Source organism: Podarcis tiliguerta (genome assembly GCF_965153285.1).
Source record: "Podarcis tiliguerta genome assembly, chromosome: 12".
NCBI classification, from domain to species: domain Eukaryota; kingdom Metazoa; phylum Chordata; class Lepidosauria; order Squamata; family Lacertidae; genus Podarcis; species Podarcis tiliguerta.
The window spans coordinates 7,569,724-7,592,319 of NC_139545.1; the positions used below are offsets into that span (position 1 = coordinate 7,569,724).

Here is a 22,596-nt window from a genome sequence, read left to right on the forward strand (position 1 = left end):
TAGAGTAAGGTGTGATATCTTCTGTATGTAAACAGGAAGTAGAAAATGAAGTTTTGAACAGTACCCTAAGAATAAAGGTAAAGGTAAAGGGACCCATGACCATTAGGTCCAGTCATGGCCGACTCTGGGGTTGCGGCGCTCATCTCGCTCTATAGGCCAAGGGAGCCGGTGTACAGCTTCCGGGTCATGTGGCCAGCATTATTAAGCCGCTTCTGGTAAACCAGAGCAGCGCACAGAAACGCTGTTTACCTTCCCACCGGAGCGGTACCTATTTATCTACTTGCACTTTGACGTGCTTTTGAACTGCTAGGTTGGCAGGAGCAGGGACCGAGCAACGGGAGCTCACCCCGTCGCGGGGATTCGAACCGCTGACCTTCTGATCGGCAAGTCCTAGGCCCTTAGGTTTAACCCACAGTGCCACCCTAAGCATAAAATATTATAACAGCCTTACGTGGGCTACAGTAGTGCTACTACAAGAAGTATGGTATGCAACAATGTTGTTACCTAAATACCTTAATTCTCTGTGTTAAGAGGACTGTAGATTGAGCCTGTAATGTGCATAACTAGCAGCCACTGTGCAGAGTCACCAGGCCTCCTGATTTGAATGTGGATTAAGGAGGGTTCTAATTGATCGTTTTATTTGGTGGGCTGTCCTACTTCCCAGTGTTAGCATCACCTAGAGTCAAAAGGTGTCTTTCAGCTCCATACAATAGCTTTTCTTTTCTGCCACTATTTGCCTCTTCTGCAATGGAATGAAAGTGATTTGCAAGTTGGCAGAAGTGGCACAGGGAAATTTCAGAGCACACTGAACAACAACAACAACAACAACAACAACAACTTATTATTTATACCCCGCCCATCTGGCTGGGTTTCCCCAGCCACTCTGGGCGGCTTCCAACCAAATATTAAAATCAATACAGCGTCAGACATTAAAAACTTCCCTAAACAGGGCTGCCTTCAGTTGTCTTTTCAAAGTAAAATAGTTGCTTATTGCCTTGACATCTGATGGGAGGGCGTTCTACAGTGCAGGCGCCACCACCGAGAAGGCCCTCTGCCTGGTTCCCTGTAACCTCACTTCTCGCAGCGAGGGAACCCCCAGAAGGCCCTCGGCGCTGGACCTCAGTGTCCGGGCAGAATGTTGAGGGATGGAGACGCTCCTTCAGGTATACAGGACCGAGACCATTTAGGGCGTCAAAGGTCAGCGACAACACTGAAAGCAGGGCAGTCCCATTTTTACAATGTTATCTTCACATCAGGCAATTGATGCAAAGTCAGTGTATGTTGCTCCCATTGTTCTGCTTTTCTGGCTGCTTGAGGAAATGTCACTTAGTCTGAAAACACATCAGGGGAAATTACAGCCCAACTGCATGTAGGATATTCATGCTATAATCAAATGTATAATGGATGAGTTGTGTCGACGGAAATTGCCTTGTAAGTCTGATTTGCAGCACAGTTGGGCGTCTCTTTTTCCTGCCACTGTTCATTACATTTGTACACTAGAATTTACATTGATTAAAAACGGCAATAAAAAATTGCTTGGCAGTGGCCTACTTAGGTGGACGCGTGACGATATATATCAAATGGCCCTAAGTACCATTAACTTCTGGTACTCAATTAACAACATAACAGTGAAGGGACTGAGAATTGTGTTTTCGATTAAGTAATTTTAAACCATTCCACGTGGCAGCCAGCACTGCATAGGAGACAATTTGTGTGCACTTACGGTCACCAGACATTTTCTTGACATTGTAATGAAAATAAGAAAAGGAAAAATGCACTGAAAGAGCTTTCCCTGCCCCCCAAATTAAAGATGCAAAAAGCATTTGCTACATGTGGTTGCCTATATAGTAAGCTATTTGTGCAGATTGAATTATTTTCTCTCTGTCACTGCATTCCTTTCTTTTTGGAAGCACAGGGTGGCAAACTGCCCAATCAAAGTGGTGCAATTTTCATTTCAAATGCTTGCCTCACTGAGGTCCAGCTCCGAGGGCCTTCTGGCGGTTCCCTCATTGCGAGAAGCAAAGCTACAGGGAACCAGGCAGAGGGCCTTCTCGGTAGTGGCACCCGCCCTGTGGAATGCCCTCCCAGCAGATGTCAAAGCAATAAATAACTACCGGACATTTAGAAGACATCTTAAGGCAGCTCTGTTCAGGGAAGTTTTTAATCTGTGATATTTTACTGTATTTTTTGTTTCTATGGAAGCCGCCCAGAGTGGCTGGGGAAACCCAGCCAGACGGGCGGGGTACAAATAAATTATTATTATTATTATTATTATTATTATTATTATTATTATTATTATTATTATTATTATTGTTATGTGGTAGCATCTTCCACTGAGGGCAAATCCTGCATAACAAATCAGTATTGTGACTGCACAGTACTTTGAGTATCCATTGGCTGTCTTCTCTATTGCTGGGTTATGTTTGAGTTTAAAAAACAAAACAAAACACCTAGACAATGATATGAATGGAACCTCAAGACTTGAGATCATGGGGAGGGTAACCTTTTTATAAACGTGAACTTTTGCCAAAGTTCAGAGATGGGCACGCTACCCTGGTCTCTGATGGTATGACTCAGAAATCACTTGACTTGTGTGTGAGTTTGAAAACAGCAGCAACCAGAAACAAGTTGGCTTATTCCCTGAGTCAATCCAAAAGAGAAGTCTGCACCTTGGCTCCCAGTATTCATCACATTCTTCCCAACGATGTTTTTCTTCCCTGCTTCTCCTATTTCTTTCTGGTGCACTCTGCAGTGTGTCAAGAATAAAAGAGCAGTAGTGCTTGGGAAGAGGGACGCGGGTGGCGCTGTGGGTTAAACCACAGAGCCTTGCCAATCAGAAGGTCGGCGGTTCGAATCCCCAAGATGGGGTGAGCTCCCGTTGCTTGGTCCCTGGTCTTGCCAACCTAGCAGTTTGAAAGCACATCAAATTTAATTTGACTGGTTAAAATTAAAAAGGTAAAGATAAAGGACCCCTGACAGTTAAGTCCAGTTGTAGACAACTCTGGGGTTACAGCGTTCATCTTGCTTTACAGACTGAGGGAGCCGGCATTTGTCCGCAGACAGTTTTTCCGGGTCATGTGGCCAGCATGACTAAGCCGCTTCTGGCAAAACCAGAGCAGTGCATAGAAACACCATTTACCTTCCCGCTGGAGCGGTACCTATTTATCTACTTGCACTTTTTGGCATGCTTTCGAACTGCTAGGTTGGCAGGAGCTGGGGCCGAGCAACAGGAGCTCACCCCGTCGCAGGGATTCAAACTGCCGACCTTCTGATCGGCAAGCCCAAGTGGCTCAGTGGTTTTGACCACAGCGCCACCCGCGTCCTCTGGTTAAAATTGCTAGCATCCTAATATGCCAAACAGATTCAACTCAAAAATTTACTGACTACCTTACATCATCAAAGCATGTATAGGCTTTGTATTTAACAGTCGTTGCTTTCCTTTCTGTCACTGATGAAGAAAACACACACTAATGCTGCCTTTTCTCTCACAGAACGTAGACAAGTGGTCCTTCGACGTATTTGCACTAAACGACGCTAGTGGGGACCATGCACTGAAATTCATTTTCTACGAATTGCTCACACGTTATGATTTGATCAGCCGCTTCAAGGTCAGTAATCCTGCAGTGCCCTTCCTCTCTGTTCTCTTGTAATTTACTCAAAGAAGAAATATCACTAACCTTGTAATTCTGCTTTGTGTGTGCTATTGGCCATGAACATGTGGTTGGTAAACCCTGACTGTTGCATAGTTGTTGCCTGATTTAACTAGGATGTTATTACTACTGCGATGAACAAGACCAAGTAAGAATCAGTCAATATGGCATCATATTGAAATGGGGTACATTTACCCACTTCACTGAAGGAAGGGTTCTGTGCTGTATTCAGTAGCGCTCCTGTCACAAAAGTTTCTGATGCCTGTTATGTACTGAGTTGAATACGATCCAAAATGCAGCAGTCTGATTGGTCCTAGAACAATAGGATTCAGGATGCAGCAGTATGATTGGTCCACAGGAGCCACCCAATCCAGCTCCAGGTGGAAGGGAATCCACAACCTGATTGGCCTACAGGAGAATTCCGGAATTAGTCAATCACGTGGGGCCCATTGTGTAAATAATGTATATAAGGCAGACATTCTGGGGGAACTTCCATTCCTCCTCATCACTATGAGCTGAATAAAGAGCATGAAATCCACTCTCGACTCCGAGTATATTACAATGCCAGTCACACTAACCTTCCTGGCTTTATGGCATTATCGTCTTCCAAAGCAACTACTCTGTTCCAAACTTAAAAATAGAAAGTGTAATTCTGGTGGTCAACAAAAGAGGTTTAAAGACTGTCTCAAGGCAAATCTTTAAAAATGTAGTATAAACACTGACAACTGGGAAACACTGGACTGCGAGTGCTCCAATTGGAGAACAGCCTTTACCAAAAGTGTTGTGGGCTTTGAAGACACTCAAACTCAGGATGAAAGGGAGAAACGTCTAAGAGGAAGGCACACTTGGCAAATCCACACTGTGATCAACTCCCGCCCGGAAACCAATGTCCTCATTGTGGAAGGACGTGTGGATCCAGAATTGGCCTCCACAGTCACCTACTGACTCATTGTTAAAACCATGTTAATGGAAGACAATCTTACTCAGCTACGAGTGATCACCAAAGAAGAAAAAGAAGAAAACAATCCTACCCAACTACAGCCAACATCCCCTTGTTTGGTTCTGTGGCATAACCTTTCCCCTCCAAGTTTCTGAGCAATCCCCACTGGCCCGAATCAGCTCTTTATTGTTCATCTAGCATGGCTTTGGTAGTGGTTATATGGATGCAGCAAAAATATGTTGCACATCCTATCTTCATCATTGTACAATCCCTAGTAAATCATTTGTATCCTCCCACTAAGAGAGAGCTAGAGGAAGAAGCTCTCCTTACACCAGGAGGCTGCTCAGGACTGCTGTTCTTCCCCCTATATCCTTCTGACTGGGATCTAGAGTCTGGTATTGCCTCCTCCTTGGCTCTGCAGCACCTTGCCTTTTCTGACTCCTCCGCTGTACCTGAGCACTTAAAAAATAGAGTATGAACCTCCCTGAACAAGAATCACAAGTGTTAAAAAGGAGGAAGAAGCTACAGGAAACTATCCCTTGTTTCTCCCTTGAAGATATGTGATATTTGGTGAGCTGCAGTCTGTATGAAAGTATATCAAAATCAAAATATATACGAGAAGTCCTGTGATCCACACATGGATGCAGAAGTGGCACAGTCCTGTAGGATGACATGACTTCTGAATACTTGACCTGGCTTTGGGGAATCTACCCAAGGCCACACTGAGATGTATTTTGAGTCTCAGCTTATAACCCATGCTCAGTCTTCTGTATTACACTGATTCCCATTGCTTTAAAAGAAGCTAACCAAGCTTAATTCTTGGATATAGACTGAAAGCAGTTAATGTCCACCTTAGTAAAACCAGCAACCCCCCTTCCCACTGGGATATGTATAGTTTAAAAAGTATTTAGGCAATATTATGCCCAATAAAGTCATACTCCGAGAAGACTACTGAAGAAACTAAATTGAATAGGTCTACACTGAGTAGGACTTCTTCTTTGGCGACCCCTCATAGGATTGTCTTCCATGAACACAGTCTTAACAGTGAGTCTGTAAGTGACTGTGGGGGCCAATTCTGGAGCCACATGGCCTTCCACAGTAGGGACATAGGTTTCCGGATGGGAATTAATCACGGTGAGGGTTTGCCAAACGTGCCTTCCTCTTAGCACATTTCTCCCTTTCAACCTGAGTTCAAGCGTCTTTAGAGTCCATGACACCTTCGGTAAAGTCTGTTCCCCAATTGGAGCACTCACAGGCCAGTGTTTCCCAGTTGTCGGTGTTTATACTACATTTTTTCAGATTTGCCTTGAGACAGTCTTTAAACCTCTTGTTGACCACCAGCCTTACGCTTTCCATTTTTAAGTTCAGAATAGAGTAGTTGCTTTGGAAGACGATCATCAGGCATCCAAACAACATGACCAGTCCAACTAAGTTGATGTTGAAGAATCATTGCTTTGCCACTGGTGATCTTTGCTTCTTCCAGTACACTGGCATTAATTCAGCTGTTTTCCCAAGTGATGTGTAAAAATTTTCGGAGACACCATTGATGGAATCTTTCAAGGAGTTGGAGATGGCGTTTATAAGTGGCCCATGTTTCAAAAGCTCTATAACCCTTTGTGTTCCAGTAAATTTCAAAACAAAGCTGTAGAAAACCAAAGGAAAATGCAGTTAATATTGCATGCTAGTGGTGAATGTCTGAAATCACACACATTTTGGACGTTAAGGGCAAATGATAAGTACATATGCCATTAACTTTCGTTGATATTTATAACAGAGTGAGACAATTTGAAGCACCATCAATGAATAAAAAGTTTTCCAAAGTCTTTCCATTTGATTTTTTTTTAATTGAGAAAAAAACCATAATTGGTGCTAACATCTTGATGCTTAAGATTTCAACAAGCTCTGCCAAATGTACTTCCCTTCCTGTGTTTTTGTTTAGATTCCAATATCTGCTCTTGTCTCCTTTGTGGAAGCCCTGGAAGTTGGCTACAGCAAGCATAAAAATCCATATCACAACCTAATGCATGCCGCAGATGTCACACAGACTGTTCATTACCTCCTTTTTAAGACAGGTGTAGCGGTAAGTAAATGAATCCCCTTTCTTAGGAGACCCAAACAATGTTGTGCATTTTGGGCAGATTTCCTGCATGACCCACTGGGGAAATCCAGCCAGATGGGCGGGGTATAAATAATAAATTATTATTGTTATTATTACTATTCATGGCTTGTTCGTGGGATTTAAATTACAACAAACCCCAAGATTTACGAGCACCAAAGTGGGTCTCTGGTTTAGACCCTTTGGATTATAGTCTGTTGCTCAGATATGTGTTTGGGGTTCTAACTCGTTCCTTCTCCAATGCTTAGAGAATGTAGTTCCCCTTGGGACTGGGGGATTTTGAAACTGGTCAAAAGGGCAGGCCAAAGGAGATTATAAAGTTAACTTAAACAGTGGCAGCTGTTTTGGGCCATGGCCCCACAAGTGCAAATTATGTGCATGCCACAGAATATATAATGCCTCAGAGCTTCAGTATGGTTGTAGCCAGTGGCCGTAATGTAAATATTGCCATCTTTTTTTCTACTAACTTGGCAAATGCACCCTAAATCCATGAGTTAAGCTACTCCTTTGGGATTCAGGGAAAAAAAACTTAACTGCATGGCAAAATGGCAAAAAATTACGACACAGAAAGAAGAATAAAGTGACAGCAAATACAAAATAATCGTAACAACCATTCTGAGATAACTACTGTGTTTTGTGAAATTGTTCTAAAATTATTTACATTTAAGAAGGCCCCAAATTATAGCTTTGTAAGATTTGGAAATCGTGGAAAGACAAAAATATAAGAAAATATTTTAGGCAGTGTTCTTTTCTCCTGCTTAGAAAGCATATGCACTTTTATCTTTTTCAAAGCTGACACAAAAAACATAATATTTAATTGGGCAAGTGTGGATGATTCATGGCAATCAACTTCTGGCAGTGCTCCTTGGTTGATGTTTGGCAAAAACATGATGCGTCAAAGCTGAGTACAAACAGCTACGTGACCCTATTCTGCAAAACTGCCGTCAGGGGCACTGCATATTGCTCGCAGTCAATTTACCTTCACCTTACACAGATTATAGGCATAACAAGTGAACCACTTCTGAGGGGCCAAGAGGTGTAATGCCAATACGTGAGCAACATTATTGAAATTGCTATTCCGTTTTGGAGGTGGATTGGACCAGCATTGCGACCAAGCACCTATTGTCAACCAGACTGGCCGCATTCAATGGTCCAGAAGCTATTTAGTAAGGGTGCAAAGAACTTAGAACCTGCGTGTGATTGTTTATTCAAAACCTGCCAAGGAGTCCAATTCACTTTGTTGCATCTTTAAGTACTTTGTAAAAGGTTCCCATTCATCTTTAAAGTCACAGTTATCCTTGTCCCATAGTTTATATGTCAATTTTGCCAATTCTGCATAATCCATCAATTTCTCTTGCCATACTTCTTTAGTCGGAGTTTCCTCAGTTTTCCATCCTTGTGCTATTAAGACTCTCGCCGCCGTTGTCGCATACCTCAAGATGTTTCTCCACTTCTTTGGCAGGTCTTTCCCTACAATCCCTAACAAAAATGCTTCAGGTTTTTAAACAAATGTTAGATGGAACATTTTCTTCAATTCTTGTATATCATTTCCCAGTTTTTTAAAATTACATTACAATCCCACCACATGTGATAAAATGTCCCCTCCTTTTCCTTACACTTCCAACATATATTTGAGCTAGTTTTGTACATTTTCCCTAACTGCACTGGTGTCATATACCATCTATACATCACCTTCATATAATTCTCCTTCAACAAAGAACAATCTGTAAATTTTAGATCAATTTTCCATAACCTTTCCCAATCTTCCATCATAATGTTGTGACCTACATCTTGTACCCATTTTACTGGTTTTACCTCTTCATTGCCTCCTTTTTTAACTAGTTGCAGTCTAGTGTTATATCCAAAGCCAGGCAAACTATGGTTAGTCTTAACCAGGCATAGGCAAACTCAGCCCTCCAGACGTTTTGGGACTACAACTCCCATCATCCCTAGCTAACAGGACCTGTGGTCAGGGATGATGGGAGTTGTAGTCCCAAAACTTCTGGAGGGCCGAGTTTGCCTATGCCTGGTCTTAACTATTGTTTGCTGAAACAGACCAACTTCAACCCAGGAGTTTTGAAGCTGGCTTGTTACAGTCAACCAGACTGGCCACATTTAATGGTTCAGAAGCTATTTAGTAAGGATGCAGAGAACTTAGAACCTGAGTGTGATGAATAAATGCAGGTTCTAGTCTAAGGTCTTGGTTGCATGAAATCCGGATTGATGTTGTTGTTGTTGTTTAGTCGTTTAGTCGTGTCTGACTCTTCGTGACCCCATGGACCAGAGCACGCCAGGCACTCCTGTCTTCCACTGCCTCCCACAGTTTGGTCAAACTCATGCTGGTAGCTTCGAGAACACTATCAAACCATCTCGTCCTCTGTCGTCCCCTTCTCCTTGTGCCCTCCATCTTTCCCCAACATCAGGGTCTTTCCCAGGGAGTCTTCTCTTCTCATGAGGTAGTCAAAGTATTGGAGCCTCAGCTTCAGGATTTGTCCTTCCAGTGAGCACTCAGGGCTGATTTCCTTAAGAATGGATCGGTTTGATCTTCTTGCAGTCCATGGGACTCTCAAGAGTCTCCTCCAGCACCATAATTCAAAAGCATCAATACTTTGGTGATCAGCCTTCTTTATGGTCCAGCTCTCACTTCCATACATCACTAGTGGGAAAACCATAGCTTTCACTATACGGACCTTTGTTGGCAAGGTGATGTCTCTGCTTTTTAAGATGCTGTCTAGGTTTGTCATTGCTTTTCTCCCAAGAAGCAGGCGTCTTTTAATTTCGTGGCTGCTGTCACCATCTGCAGTGATCATGGAGCCCAAGAAAGTAAAATCTCTCACTGCCTCCATTTCTTCCCCTTCTATTTGCCAAGAGGTGATGGGACCAGTGGCCATGATCTTAGTTTGATTGATGTTAGTTAACAGGAAAGCCAAATTTGATTCATGTGCAAAAGAAACAGTGGGGCAGAGTCGACGAGCCTTTTCCCTTCCTTTTTGCTGAAAACAGGGGCTTTGTTAATAAAATTTCGAAGGGATAAGCCAGCCTAAGGGCAACGCTACCCATGCATGCTATGATTACACAAACCTCGACATCAGGAAATGTAATGAAGGCCCTGCACTTTCCCCAAACCAGTCCAAAGAAACATTAGCAGTGCCATATAGTTTTCTGCAAGAGCTAATGTAGCAAATCAGAGAAAACTTGCTCCCTTAATAGGAATTTGAAGGAAAGGGCTCAGTGGTAGAATCTATTGCAAGTGTGCTTTCAATCTCATTTCTCTCATTAAGAACCCTTAAGAGAAATCTATTCATTTCAACCCAACAAGCAACCTAATAACATTTTGCCCTGGGACATTTTTATGTTACTGTTGTAACTTCCAAGTAATACTGCCAGTCCATCATATTATATTATCCACTGCACTAGCCCCAAGGGTCTAATGATATATCATAAACAGGATTCAAGTAAAATTTACAAGGATCATCATACATAAAATCACACCAAAAATAGTAGCACCTAGCAGTGACTATAATAACAAGCAGTCGCTTGGGGGGATATAAATGTTTTGTTGAAAGGTTTTCTTGAATGAGGATATTATTATTAATTTGGTTTTTTTAAAATATCCTTTCCAGTGTTTGCTCACGGTGACAGACAAGGCTGATAAATACATTAACAATAAACACAAAAATTCAGTGGGTTGGATTCACATTAAGACTGCAAGTCTAACAAATTTACCTGGGTTTAAGTCTCCTTGAACTCAGCAGGGCATATTTCTCTGAAGAAAAGCATTGGGTTGTGCTGCAAATTAGCTGCACTTGGTTCCAGCTGAAATCGGTGGGACTTAAGAAATGACTTAAGCTACCACTGAAATCAGTGGGGCTTAAGTGCTGCTAAACTTAGCCTAGATTCAACCAACTGAAATTAGTTCTTAAAACAATAAACACTCGGTAAACAAGAGCAAGTGATCTCTGGGAGGAGTGCAAAGTAAATACAGTCACACCTCATGTTATGTCCGCTTCAGGTTGCGTGTTTTCGTCTTGTGTTCTGCAGCAACCCAGAAGTACCGAAATGGCTTTGCCACTTGCACCTGCGCAGAAGCACTAAATCGCGCTTCGCGCATGTGCAGAAACACCAAATCGTGCCATGCGCCTTTGCAGACGCGGCGCTTCGAGTTGTGGGATTTTCATGTTACGGACGGGCCTCCAGAATGGATCCCGTCCGTAGCACGAGGTACCACTGTAGAACTATGACTTCAAAAGGGTGTTCATCTCCATCTCTCAGCATTTATACCAGGCATCCCCAACCTGTGGCCCTCTAGATATTTTGGCCTACAACTCCCATGATCCCTAGCTAGCAGGACCAGTGGTGAGGGATGATGGGAATTCATAACATGCTCTTTTCCTGATTGAAATATTGTGCTTCTCCTTTTCCTGCAGCGAGGCTATTTTCAGCACCAGTGGGTTGACTTTGTTTTTGTTTTTTTATAAATAATTTTTATTAATTTTCCAATATACATTTATAACATCCAATCTAAATTTATCACATATTTTCTCTTTTGGACTTCCTTCAGCCTCTCTAACAATCATCCATTATTCAATTTTTTAATTACACATTTCCTAATTTTTATATTGCATTTTATATACCTTCACCCTCTTATTTTTCTTCAACACAATATTCCTTAAACATTCACAGAGCCTCTTGAAATCCAGTGGGTTGACTTTGATTGGGAATATATTGAGTTCAGGCCTCCCTTCTCCCCAGACTTCTTCAGAGCTTTTAAGAAGACATTGGCAAATCTGGATTGGACCTTATTAGCAGACCTTGATGCACATGGAGATTCTTCTCTCAAATGCTGCAGGATACAGTGGTGCCTCGCAAGACGAAATTAGAGCGAGTTTTTTCGTCTTGCGAAGCACCACGGCGGGGAGGGGTGGGGAGAAGCAGGGCAGCTGCCGCAGCCGGTCCTTGGACTCACCCGCGCCTTGTGGACACTGCGCGACGCGGCTGCTGGAGGGCGGCGGGGCTCAGGAGCGTGACTCTGGCTGCAACGCTGGCTGCTGGTGGCAACGGCTCCTGAGGGGAGCGCGCGAGGGCGGTGGGCAGCGGCGCGAGGCAGCCGGAAGGTCGGCCGGAAGGTGGGAGGGAGCCAGAGGAGCGGGGAAGCGAGTGTGCGTGCGTGCGTGCAGTGACCGTCGCCATGACACGAGAGGCAGGGCCATTTCGTCTAGAGAAGCAAGCCCTTTGGAAAATCCGTCTTGCGAAGCACCTCAGAAAACGAAAAACCCTTTCGTCTAGCGGGTTTTTCGTCTTCCGAGGCATTCATCTTGCGGGGTACCACTGTATGTGTATTGTGATGAGTTTGAGAAGCCATTGTTATCTTTCTGGATCTGTTTGTTGGTGCTGTGGTTGCAAGGAAAAGCCAGAAAATGGACCAGATTAAAGGCTAGTTATCCAATTTAACTGGATTATGCATGATACTGATAAAAGGCACGTAGCATTAACAAGGCTTAAAATAAAAACAAAACTCCCCCCTCCACGAGAAGCTATGAGATTCTCTGTGCAACCTGCGCAGATCATCATCGTTATGCACATAGTCATAGGGACAAATGGAAACGAAATTATTGCTTCTTCTTTTTGCCATATTTCTCTTTGCTATTTTCAACACATTAATTCAGTTTGCGATGTGGAAACTTCTCTTAGTCATCCCCTTCCTTACACAAATAGTAAATCCTTTGTTTCGATTCAAAATGCCTTGCTTAGTAGCTCAATCTGTAGAAGATTGTAATTCTTTATTTCTTCACCCCCCCTCCATCCTTTTGTTTGACAATTTCTTTATTCTCCTCGCCATCTAGTAAAAACTACAGATAATTCTCTCTTCTAAAAAAAGCAAAACCTGTTCTCTATGCCAGTGAGAATTATGTTTCACAGTCCCAGGTTTTTGTTTTAAAAAAGATTATAACCTGTTCCTCTCTGATGAATTTAGTAATGGTGAATGACCTAACCTGAAATGCATTTTGTATTTCTTTTCTATACAGCTGCCAAAAAATGTTTTTAAATTTAAATTTTTTTTTGACTGGGCTAGAATGACTCTTGTAAAGGTAATTAGTAGAAACAGTGGAAAAGATGGTAAATAGAATATTAGATACAGTTGAAAAGGCATAGAACATATAATCCCATGGACTCAAGTACGAGGTGGAAGGAAGTCGGGTGCAAACAAAGTAACAACAAAATAAGTAACATAATATTTATTTTCTTTTTTGCTTATGCATACATGTTAAACGCTGGAATGTTTATTGTGTCAAATTGTTTGTTGTGAATACTGATGTGCATGAAAAGGATGGCTGTAATCTAATTGAAAAACCAATAAAGGTTTTTTTTATAAAAAAATGAAATACATTTTGTATTTCACTGTGGATCAGAAATGTTTGCTTTCATAGCCCAGGGTCCTACTTTATATAGGGCAGTTCTCTATTTGAAGGGCTGCCCAGTGACATCTGAAAGTGTCTTCAGTTTGAAAAGCAGCCGGTCCACATCTGATTTAAAGACTGATAAGAAGAGAGAGCTGGGACGCGGGTGGCGCTGTAGGTTAAACCATAGAGCCTAGGACTTGCTGATCAGAAGGTTGGCGGTTCGAATCCCCGCGACGGGGTGAGCTCCCGTTGCTCGGTCCCTGCTCCTGCCAACCTAGCAGTTCAAAAGCACATCAAAGTGCAAGTAGATAAATAGGTACCGCTCCGGCGGGAAGGTAAACAGTGTTTCCGTGCGCTGCTCTGGTTCGCCAGAAGCGGCTTAGTCATGCTGTCCACATGACCTGGAAGCTGTACGCCAGCTCTCTTGGCCAATAAAGGGAGATGAGCGCCGCAACCCCAGAGTCTTCCACGACTGGACCTAACAGTCAGGGGTCCCTTTACCTTTACTTTAAGAAGAGAGAGCAGGGAGCCTGGAAGCTGTAGATCAGCAGTTAGCACCCAGATAGCAGAATGAGCAGGTCCATAGGTCATCTGAGCAAAGTCATCCCCACTATGGTGAGATGTATTGCATTTCTAAATTACCATAAACAATCTCTAGTGTTCTTTTTTTGACAATGCATAAGTGGCTGCTGTAGTTCATTGGTAGAGTGCATGATTTGCACGATGAAAACCCCAGGTATAATTCATTTAAAATGATTTCTAGTAACAAAGTTGCAAAGACAACTGCCTCAGATCTTGGAAGGTTTGTAGTGAAAAGTGCACCAGAGTGTAGCGTTCTAGGCTAACAGGTATAACATGCCTTGCAAAACAAAACACTTGTCAAAGTTTAGAAGGGGTGCCACATGGTCTGACTGATGTTAAATCTTTTTCTTTTTTCTTAGCACTGGTTGACAGAGCTGGAAATCTTCGCTATGATCTTTGCTGCTGCCATCCACGACTATGAGCACACCGGAACCACAAACAACTTTCATATTCAGACACGGTGAGTCCATTCAGAATCATCGATAAAGGCACAAAAAGCTGTGAAGGAAGAAACAGTAAGAAAAATCAGTAAAAAAAACAAAGCATCCATATAATATCCATATGAAACTGCTTTGGGGGTGTGGGGGCAAATTAAACTAGAGTCTGCAAACAGTTGTATGTTGATTTAATATTGCTTGTTGAAAAAATTCAGATTACAAATCCTAAATTTGGCACATTTTGTTCCCAAATCCTGAGCAGTGGCGTAGCGTGGGTTGTCAGCACCCGGGGCAAGGCAAGTAATTTGCGCCCCCTAACCCGTGGATTTTAGTAGGGGCATAGAGCTGCGAGTGCGAGCGCGCCCCCCCCCCCCAGATGTTGTGCCTGGTGCGGCCGGCCCCCCCTGCACCCCCCACGCTACGCCACTGATCCTGAGGCTATTTTTTCCCCCAAAGAGGAGTGAGTGTTGCTCTTCACAAATGATTATAATCAATTTTCTAGTTTATTTTAAACATTTCAAATATTGGGTCTCTTTCGGCTTAGGTAAATTTTGATCTCTTACTGTCAGGTATTTAAATTCATAGTGTAGTGGTACAACAAGGAGGACAAGATGAACTAGAACTAGTTCCTTTTTAAAAAAATAAACTTTCAAAGCACTGAAGGGGCATAACATGGAACCTCTGGTTTTGATGGCAGCTGCAAATATTAACAGATGGACGGAAAGAATAAGATATTTGTGCCTGCATGTGACTGTAAACGTTAATATATTACTTAGGAAAAAAATCCAATGGGAAAGTTTTGAACTGAACTATTACTAAATGAGGGACGTGGGTGGCGCTGTGGGTAAAAGCCTCAGTGCCTAGGGCTTGCCGATAGAAAGGTCGGCGGTTCGAATCCCTGCGGTGGGGTGCGCTCCCATTGTTCGGTCCCAGCGCCTGCCAACCTAGCAGTTCGAAAGCACCCCCGGGTGCAAGTAGATAAATAGGGACCGCTTACTAGCAGGAAGGTAAACGGCGTTTCCGTGTGCGGCTCTGGCTCTCTAGAGCAGCGATGTCACGCTGGCCACGTGACCCGGAAGTGTCTCCGGACAGCGCTGGCCCCCGGCCTCTTGAACGAGATGGGCGCACAACCCTAGAGTCTGTCAAGACTGGCCCGTATCTTTACCTTTATTACTAAATGAGAAATGGATAAGGTTGATTATTTGGGATCTCTGTGGTATTAATGTAGCATTTTGTTGTGAATCGAAGCTCATAGTTCATTCATATTATGGTATGCTGTTTGCGCGCGCGCGTGCGCGTGTGTGTGTGTGTTTCAATGCAAGGTTCCAGTCTTTAAATCAGAAGGAATAAAAAGAAGTTCAGATAGATGGAGCTAATCACTTTGGAGCTAATAATGAGGAAAAATAATCCTCCATAACTTCAGTGCAAGATTTTCAATATTTCAGTAAGTGGTGAGAACTGATTAAGAGTTAAATAACAGTCTCATGATTTCAGCCTTATTAGTATTACCACACTTACCTTTCAATTGCTGTTTAAGTAGGACTTAAACAATTAAATATCCTTGGTTTAAGTCAGAGGTGATCTTTATCGTTAATAAAAATACTACTTATTATGGAGTGAAAAGGTTAATTAATATCATACTAAAAAGGAAGCGACTTTGAATTTCTGATGAGTTTGTGAACAAATAGGCTCTTTACTAATTACTTGATTATACTACTGTGAAGAAATAATTCTAGAAAGACTTTTAATTATTTTCAGTGGAAGACATTAACCACAACAAATAATATCGTCTCAAAACTCCCTATAAAGATATGTATTTTTCCTGACAGCCTGCCCTGTTCTGTTCTCTCTGCCATATTTCTTGGGTTCCCCCATTTTCTTTTGTGCTGTTTGCAGTGGCATTGATGGAAGCACTCATTGGTTCAGTCATTTCTGGCAACAGCTATTCTATTTAGCCATAATTCCCTAGGCATTGAATCTTCCAGTTGAATATTCTAGAGAAAGGTGATAGCTGCCATTTTTTAAAATGGCAGCCTCCCCAGTGGCAGCTATCATATTTTCCTAAAATGTTCCAAAATGACACTATTAAGGCATTCTGGGTAAATAAAATGGCAGCCACCAGTAAAATGAGCTCTGCTGCTTCTGGAACAAGACAAACCACTCCCCATCTCTGAATGCCATGAACAGGTGTCCCTTTTGTATCACTTTGTACATTCATTTTGTACTTCAGCTCAGTTTTTCATTTGTTCCACACCAGTATAACACAATTGGAGCCAATGAATAGATACTGAAATGTGAAGCAAAGATATTCCCTTGAGGAAGAATAAAAACTCCAACCTATGTTTATAGTTATGGGATCTTTGTTTTTTAGGTCAGATACAGCCATTCTTTACAATGATCGGTCTGTGTTAGAAAATCATCACCTCAGCGCGGCGTTCCGCCTTCTGCAAGATGACGAGGAGATGAATATCCTGTCTAACCTCTCAAAGGATGATTGGAGGTAAGGATCCCTACTGACCTTGATGGCTGTCAGCCTGATTGCTCCAAGTGTACCCCTCAAGCGTACTCAGTGGGAATCTTGGTACATGGATGATTAGCAGAGGATGAAGTCTGATAGCAAATGATGGGAGGAGAAGTGGTCCTCAATTTGTACCGAAGCAATATGTCAAAGTTGTAGCATAAATCACGTTAAAAGACATAACATTTACATTTTCCTTTGGTGCTGTCATGAGCTCTGCAGAGTGCTGACAAGTGGAGCTGTTCCACTCCAGGAATGGTACAAGACAAAGAAGTAGTATATGAGTTCCAGTAAAAATTGCATACCAATCCTTGTCAAAACGTTGGATTCACACAATGTGTTGATTCCCAAAAGTTCATTGAGACGTATTTCAAAGACTCTCACCAATATCAAATACGTTTTGACTGGTGTCTTCAGTGGCCATTGTTGAAGCAACAATTCCAAACAGAAAATTCTTCAGCTCCTCAATTTACTACAGAACCATAGAAAAATCTTCTGTCTATGCTGGAATCAAGAGCATCATTTTCTGAAAGCAGTCTCATGCAGCAACACAACAAGGTTTTGTTTGGAAGGGTGCTTTTGTGCTCAGGTTCCGCTTGCAGGCTGGCCACTGTGAGTACTGGATGTTGGACTAAACGGGCCTTTTGCCTCATCCAGAAAGCTCTTCTCAAATCCAAGCAAAGCCTGTCTCTTTCTGAGAGTTCAAAAATATTGAACTTCGGCCTTAATGACCTTAAACATGACACCAGGCAGCCTAAAGTATCTTTTCCACACATATTTGGCTTTAGGTGTGAATTGGGCTACAGCATTAACAAGTCAACACACATTGTAAGCTGGGGCTGTAGATCATTTGCTGGTGGGCAACATTGCATATGTAGCAACTAGCATTCAATTAACATGGGAGTACAGGGACATGGGTGGCACTGTGAGTTAAACCACAGAGCCTAGGGCTTGCCGATCAGAAGGTCAGCGGTTCAAATCCCCGCGACGGGGTGAGCTCCCATTGCTCGGTCCCTGCTCCTGCCAACCTAGCAGTTCAAAAGCACAAAGTGCAAGTAGATAAATAGGTACCGCTCCAGCGGGAAGGTAAATGGCGTTTCCGTGCGCTGCTCTGGTTCGCCAGAAGCGGCTTAGTCATGCTGGCCACATGACCTGGAAGCTGTACGCCGGCTCCCTCGGCCAATAAAGCGAGAGGAGCGCCGCAACCCCAGAGTCGGTCACGACTGGACCTAATGTGAGAGCCAGTGTGGTGTAGTGGTTAAGAGCGGTGGACTCGTAATCTGGGGAACCAGGTTCACTTCCCTGCTCCTCCACATGCAGCTGCTGGGTGACCTTGGGCTAGTCACACTTCTTTGAAGTCTCTCAGCCCCACTCACCTCACAGAGTGTTTGTTGTGGGGGAGGAAGGGAAAGGAGAATGTTAGTTGCTTTGAGACTCCTTCGGGTAGTGATAAAGCAGGATATCAAATCCAAACTCTCTTTCTTCTTCTTCTAATGGTCAGGGGTCCCTTTACCTTTACCTTTACAGTGCCTTAGCATCAGTTACCGTAAACTTGCAACTTGGACCCCTTTTCCCCAGAAAAGGGTAAGAAAAAGACTGGCTCCCACATACCTCACAATATCTGGCAAGATGTGGGGTGCCCAATATTGTTTTGTTGGCATCTGTCTGCCTCAAGACACAATGCAGTACGCCACCAGGAGTGAAGTCAAACCTCTGTGTTAGTAGCACCAACGTGACCTCCACAGGGCACAAGCCTGGGCAATGTATGTGGGGATCCTGGGCTGTTCTTGGCTTTACTGAAGTGGACCAAAGGAAAGCAGAGCAATATGTTTGGCACCAGCTTGGCTGCAAACGATGCTGGAAGAAGGCATACAAGGCGCCATCTAACTGTCTTAGGGTCTCCACTCTGGATTTGTGTAGGATTCACTCCTTGGCCTTTTCTTCTCCCAAAGATATCCAGCAAGGCAGTGGAGGTTTAGGATCAGAGTAGTCCTCCTCCTAGATGGGCTATCTTCCCTGGTTGATGCCCCAACCTTCCTTCCAGAGCATGTGCATGAACTACCTTCTTGACGTTGGACCCACTTCTGGTCTCATCCACTCAATCTGCCAGAGCTTGTATTTGCATGCAGGGCAAGTCCCTAAACCAATGAGGGTTGGAGACCCATCGGCTACCCTCCCCTGATTTAGCTGGCCAATCAAAGCCATTTCCTGGGTGTGGCCACTGTCACGTGCTGACAGATTCTAGGACATTCACAAAACTACAACAACAAACCTATGGTTACGTGGAACATACTATGTAAACACACCAAACGTAACCGGATGTACTTTTGAATAAATAAGATATACTATTCATTGTATCAATTTGTAGATTTCAACAGAAGTCTCGTAAAGTTCAACAAAAAAAGCAGAAGACCCAGTGGATCAGTTCATTCTCTAGTCAGTTCATGCATAAGATAGATACGTGTATAAGTATCTATTCCGGCTAATATTAAGGCTACTATTCCGGAAATTCTTGTCTGAGACTCTGTGAAAGGATTCTGTAACAACCCTTCATGTGGATTATTGGACTATTTGAACAGACAGGTGGAATAGATACTTATACTTCTGCTTTTTTCGTTGACCTTTATGAGACTTCTGTTGAAATCTGCAAATTGATACAATAAATAGTGTACATTATTTATTCAAAAGTACAGTACGTTTTGTGTGTTTATTGGACAGATTCTAGGAGTCACAGGTGCAAGCTAAGTGCAGGGTGGGGGGGAAAGAAAAGGTAAGTAAACTACCACAGAAGGAGCATGATGTGCCCCCCCCCAAGAAACTGCCCCTCTCCTAACACACCCTGGGTGCCCAGTATAGATAACAGGGAAATGAAATTGTATGAAGTCCTCAAGTCCAATCTACAATTTAGGCTCATTTTTAAAATCTGGACCTATTAGATGAAGCCCTTCTTTCGTTCCCAAATTTAGGCCTTGTGTAATTTTAGCCTGCTCAGCATCATATATAAACAGGGCCTGGTGATTCAGGAGCTTTGTGTTTCTAAGAAAACAGAGTGCCCTGATGTCAAGGTTATCTCCTAGCAAGAGCGGCTACATCATCTGACTAACTTGCTCACTTCAGGTCTGGTATCTGCAGCAGATATTCCTCTCTGCCCTTAAGCCCCAGGAAAAAATGATAATGTGAAGTACTCAGTGACGCACATCGGAGTGTACAGCGAGAATGTGATAAATAATTTGTAGATAGAGAAACAAAAGAAGTGTTTCTTACATGGTTCTGTCTCCCTCCCTCCCTCTTCTTCTCCACCTCTTCTTAACTGGATATCTACCGAAAAGAGAATTTAGGACTCTGGTGATTGAGATGGTGTTGGCCACAGATATGTCCTGTCACTTCCAGCAAATCAAAGCCATGAAGAATGCGTTGCAGCAGCCAGAAGGGTGAGTCACCTTGTGACACTGTGCGGAGGGGAGGGCTGTTCTCCAGCTTTGCCACTTCATTAAACAAGCTTCAAAAGCATCTCTCTGAGGGGGAAGACAGCATCCTTTCATGTCCATGCCTATTTCTTTTCACAGCGAGCGAATTCACACATGCGCACAGACACACTTCGTTCCAGATTGGCAAGGATTAAAACAGAGCATGGATAAAAGAAAGCCATCCCTTTGTTGTGGAGAAGAAGCACTAAAAACAGTGGTGGCTGGTCCTTTAGGGCAAGAGGCGCACTGCGCCACTAATGCCAGCTCCGCCTGCCAGAGTCTTACTTGAAACCACTACCTATCAGCCTCCTCCTCATTCTTAGTCTTGCCCCTGTAGGACTCAACAGGGAGAAGGATGCAGGCAAAGCTAAAATGGGTTGTCTCTGCCTGTCAAAGGTTTTAATAGCCTCATTTCCTTGTTTCACAGTTGGTTTCCAGTCTTACGGCACGGCGATTAATTTATACCACTGTTTGCATTTGCAGAATTGACAAACCGAAAGCCTTATCGCTGATGTTGCATACAGCGGACATCAGTCATCCTGCCAAGGCATGGGACCTCCACCATCGCTGGACCATGTCCCTGCTAGAGGAGTTTTTCAGACAGGTAACTTGCAAAAATTAAGCTGCTTTTCTTTCTTTCCATGTTATTTGGGTAGCACCCCACTTAATATTTACATATAATAATAATAAATTTTATTTATACCCCGCCCTCCCCAGTCAAGGCCAGGCTCAGGGTGGCTATGTAGGACATACGTAGGTAGCATCTTATTACTGCCTTTGTTGACATCACAATTGCATGAAATATTGCTGTGGGGGGAGGGGCGCCAACTATAGGGGACTCTGGGAAATATTGCTGTGGGGGGAGGGGCGCCAACTATAGGGGACTCTGGGTGCCTGAGCACCCACAAAAAAATTGTTGTGGGTGCTGAGCACCCACACTGCAGGCCCCCAACGCAACTTCTGAAGTCTCATAAGGCCTTGGAAAGCATCTCTGAAGCCTCACCACCGGAAGTCAGGTTCCATGGTCTCAAGGCCTTGTGAGAACTTGAAACCTGACTGGGGAGCACATGTGACCTGCCCAGGTTGGCTCCTCTGTGCGGGGGGATGTCTACTGTCCTTTAGAAAGATGTCGAGGGAAGAGTTTCTCTCCATCCTTTCCCAGCGGAATTCAGCACAGGTATCTGTGTGTTTACATCGGATGATCAGTAAATACAGTGGTGCCCCGCAAGACGAATACCTCGCAAGACGGAAAACCCGCTAGACGAAAGGGTTTTCCGTTTTGGAGGTGCTTCGCAAAATGAATTTGCTATGGGCTTGCTTCTCAAGATGAAAATGTCTTGCGAGTTCCTGCGGGGTTTTTCCCTCCCCCCCTTTTCCCCAAGCCGCTAAGCTGCTTAACAGCTGATTGCTAAGCCGCTTAACAGCTGATTGCTAAGTCGCTTAACAGCTGATCGCTAAGCCGCTTAACAGCTGATTGCTGTTAATCTAAGCCGCTTAACAGCTGATCCACTAAGCCCGCTAAGCCGCTAATAGCCTTTTAGCAGCTAATCCGCTAATCCCTTAAGCCTTTAATAGCCGCTAATAGCCGCTAAACCGCTAATAGCGCTAATCCGCTAAGCCGCTAATGGGCTTGCTTCGCAAGACGAAAGAAACCGCAAGACGATGAGACTCACGGAACGGATTCTTTTCGTCTTGCGAGGCACCACTGTACAACAATGAAAATCCTAATAACATAGCAGATCCTATGCCCAGATCAGATTTGACAACAGGGTATGATTTGTTGCTGTAAGCTGGTGTGAGCCAGCCTGAGCTGTGGGCTCACATTCTCCCCCTCCCCTTGAAGGGAGGAGATTTAAAGCTTTTGTTCCTGGCTTGTTCTACATCACAGTTTCCCATTTTGTTTTACTCCCAAGCTTGTCCCGAAAGCATAAATCTCCTCCCTGCATGTGCAAAGGGGAGAGTATATCGCTCCATCACTCATACTAGTTTGTCCTAATAGAAGCATTCTATTGTTGTTATGTCTGAACCAGGCCAGAGTGTGTTCATTTCTTCACAGAAAGCCCTGTTGCAGCTAAATATCCTTTAGAATTCCAGTAGTTCATAAAAGGCCAGAGTATGATCATTGTACCATTGATAAGTCATGTTTCATGTGCAATATTGTGATGAGTATTTGTGTGGACCAAGGCTAGGGTGTCTGCCCCCCTCCCACAAGTCAGTTGGCAACTTTGCCTCTCTCCCTCCACGTCCTCAGGCTTTATGGCAATCTGTTTTGGAAACACAAGACTGTTTCTAAAGCACCATTCGACAGGACATTGGAATAAGGAGAGAGGGAGAAATCTGCTGCCCCTTATTTTTTTTTAAAAAGAGCCAAAGTCTCACTGAATATATCTCTGCTTCTAGGCTGCAATCTACATGAGCGGATGAAATTATAGGCAGACAAAATGTACCTCTCTTTTTGCACCCAGTGTCAATATATTGGCTAAGA

General features: G+C 43.5%; 1 protein-coding gene across 7 annotated transcripts in view; it reads left to right on the top strand.

Moving 5' to 3' along the window:
* PDE1C (phosphodiesterase 1C) overlaps positions 1–22,596 on the top strand; it is a 312,257-nt gene that overhangs the window by 248,926 nt on the left and 40,735 nt on the right. For all 7 annotated transcript variants that reach the window (XR_014503859.1, XR_014503860.1, XR_014503861.1 and 4 more), the window contains 6 exons: positions 3,492–3,608; positions 6,530–6,670; positions 14,049–14,149; positions 16,498–16,626; positions 19,974–20,075; positions 20,595–20,715. Coding sequence is in view for 3 of the 7 variants with exons in the window: in XM_083407039.1 (XP_083263165.1) it covers positions 3,492–3,608; positions 6,530–6,670; positions 14,049–14,149; positions 16,498–16,626; positions 19,974–20,075; positions 20,595–20,715 (711 nt within the window). In the remaining 4 variants the exon portion in view is untranslated. The remainder of the gene's footprint in view (positions 1–3,491; positions 3,609–6,529; positions 6,671–14,048; positions 14,150–16,497; positions 16,627–19,973; positions 20,076–20,594; positions 20,716–22,596) is intronic.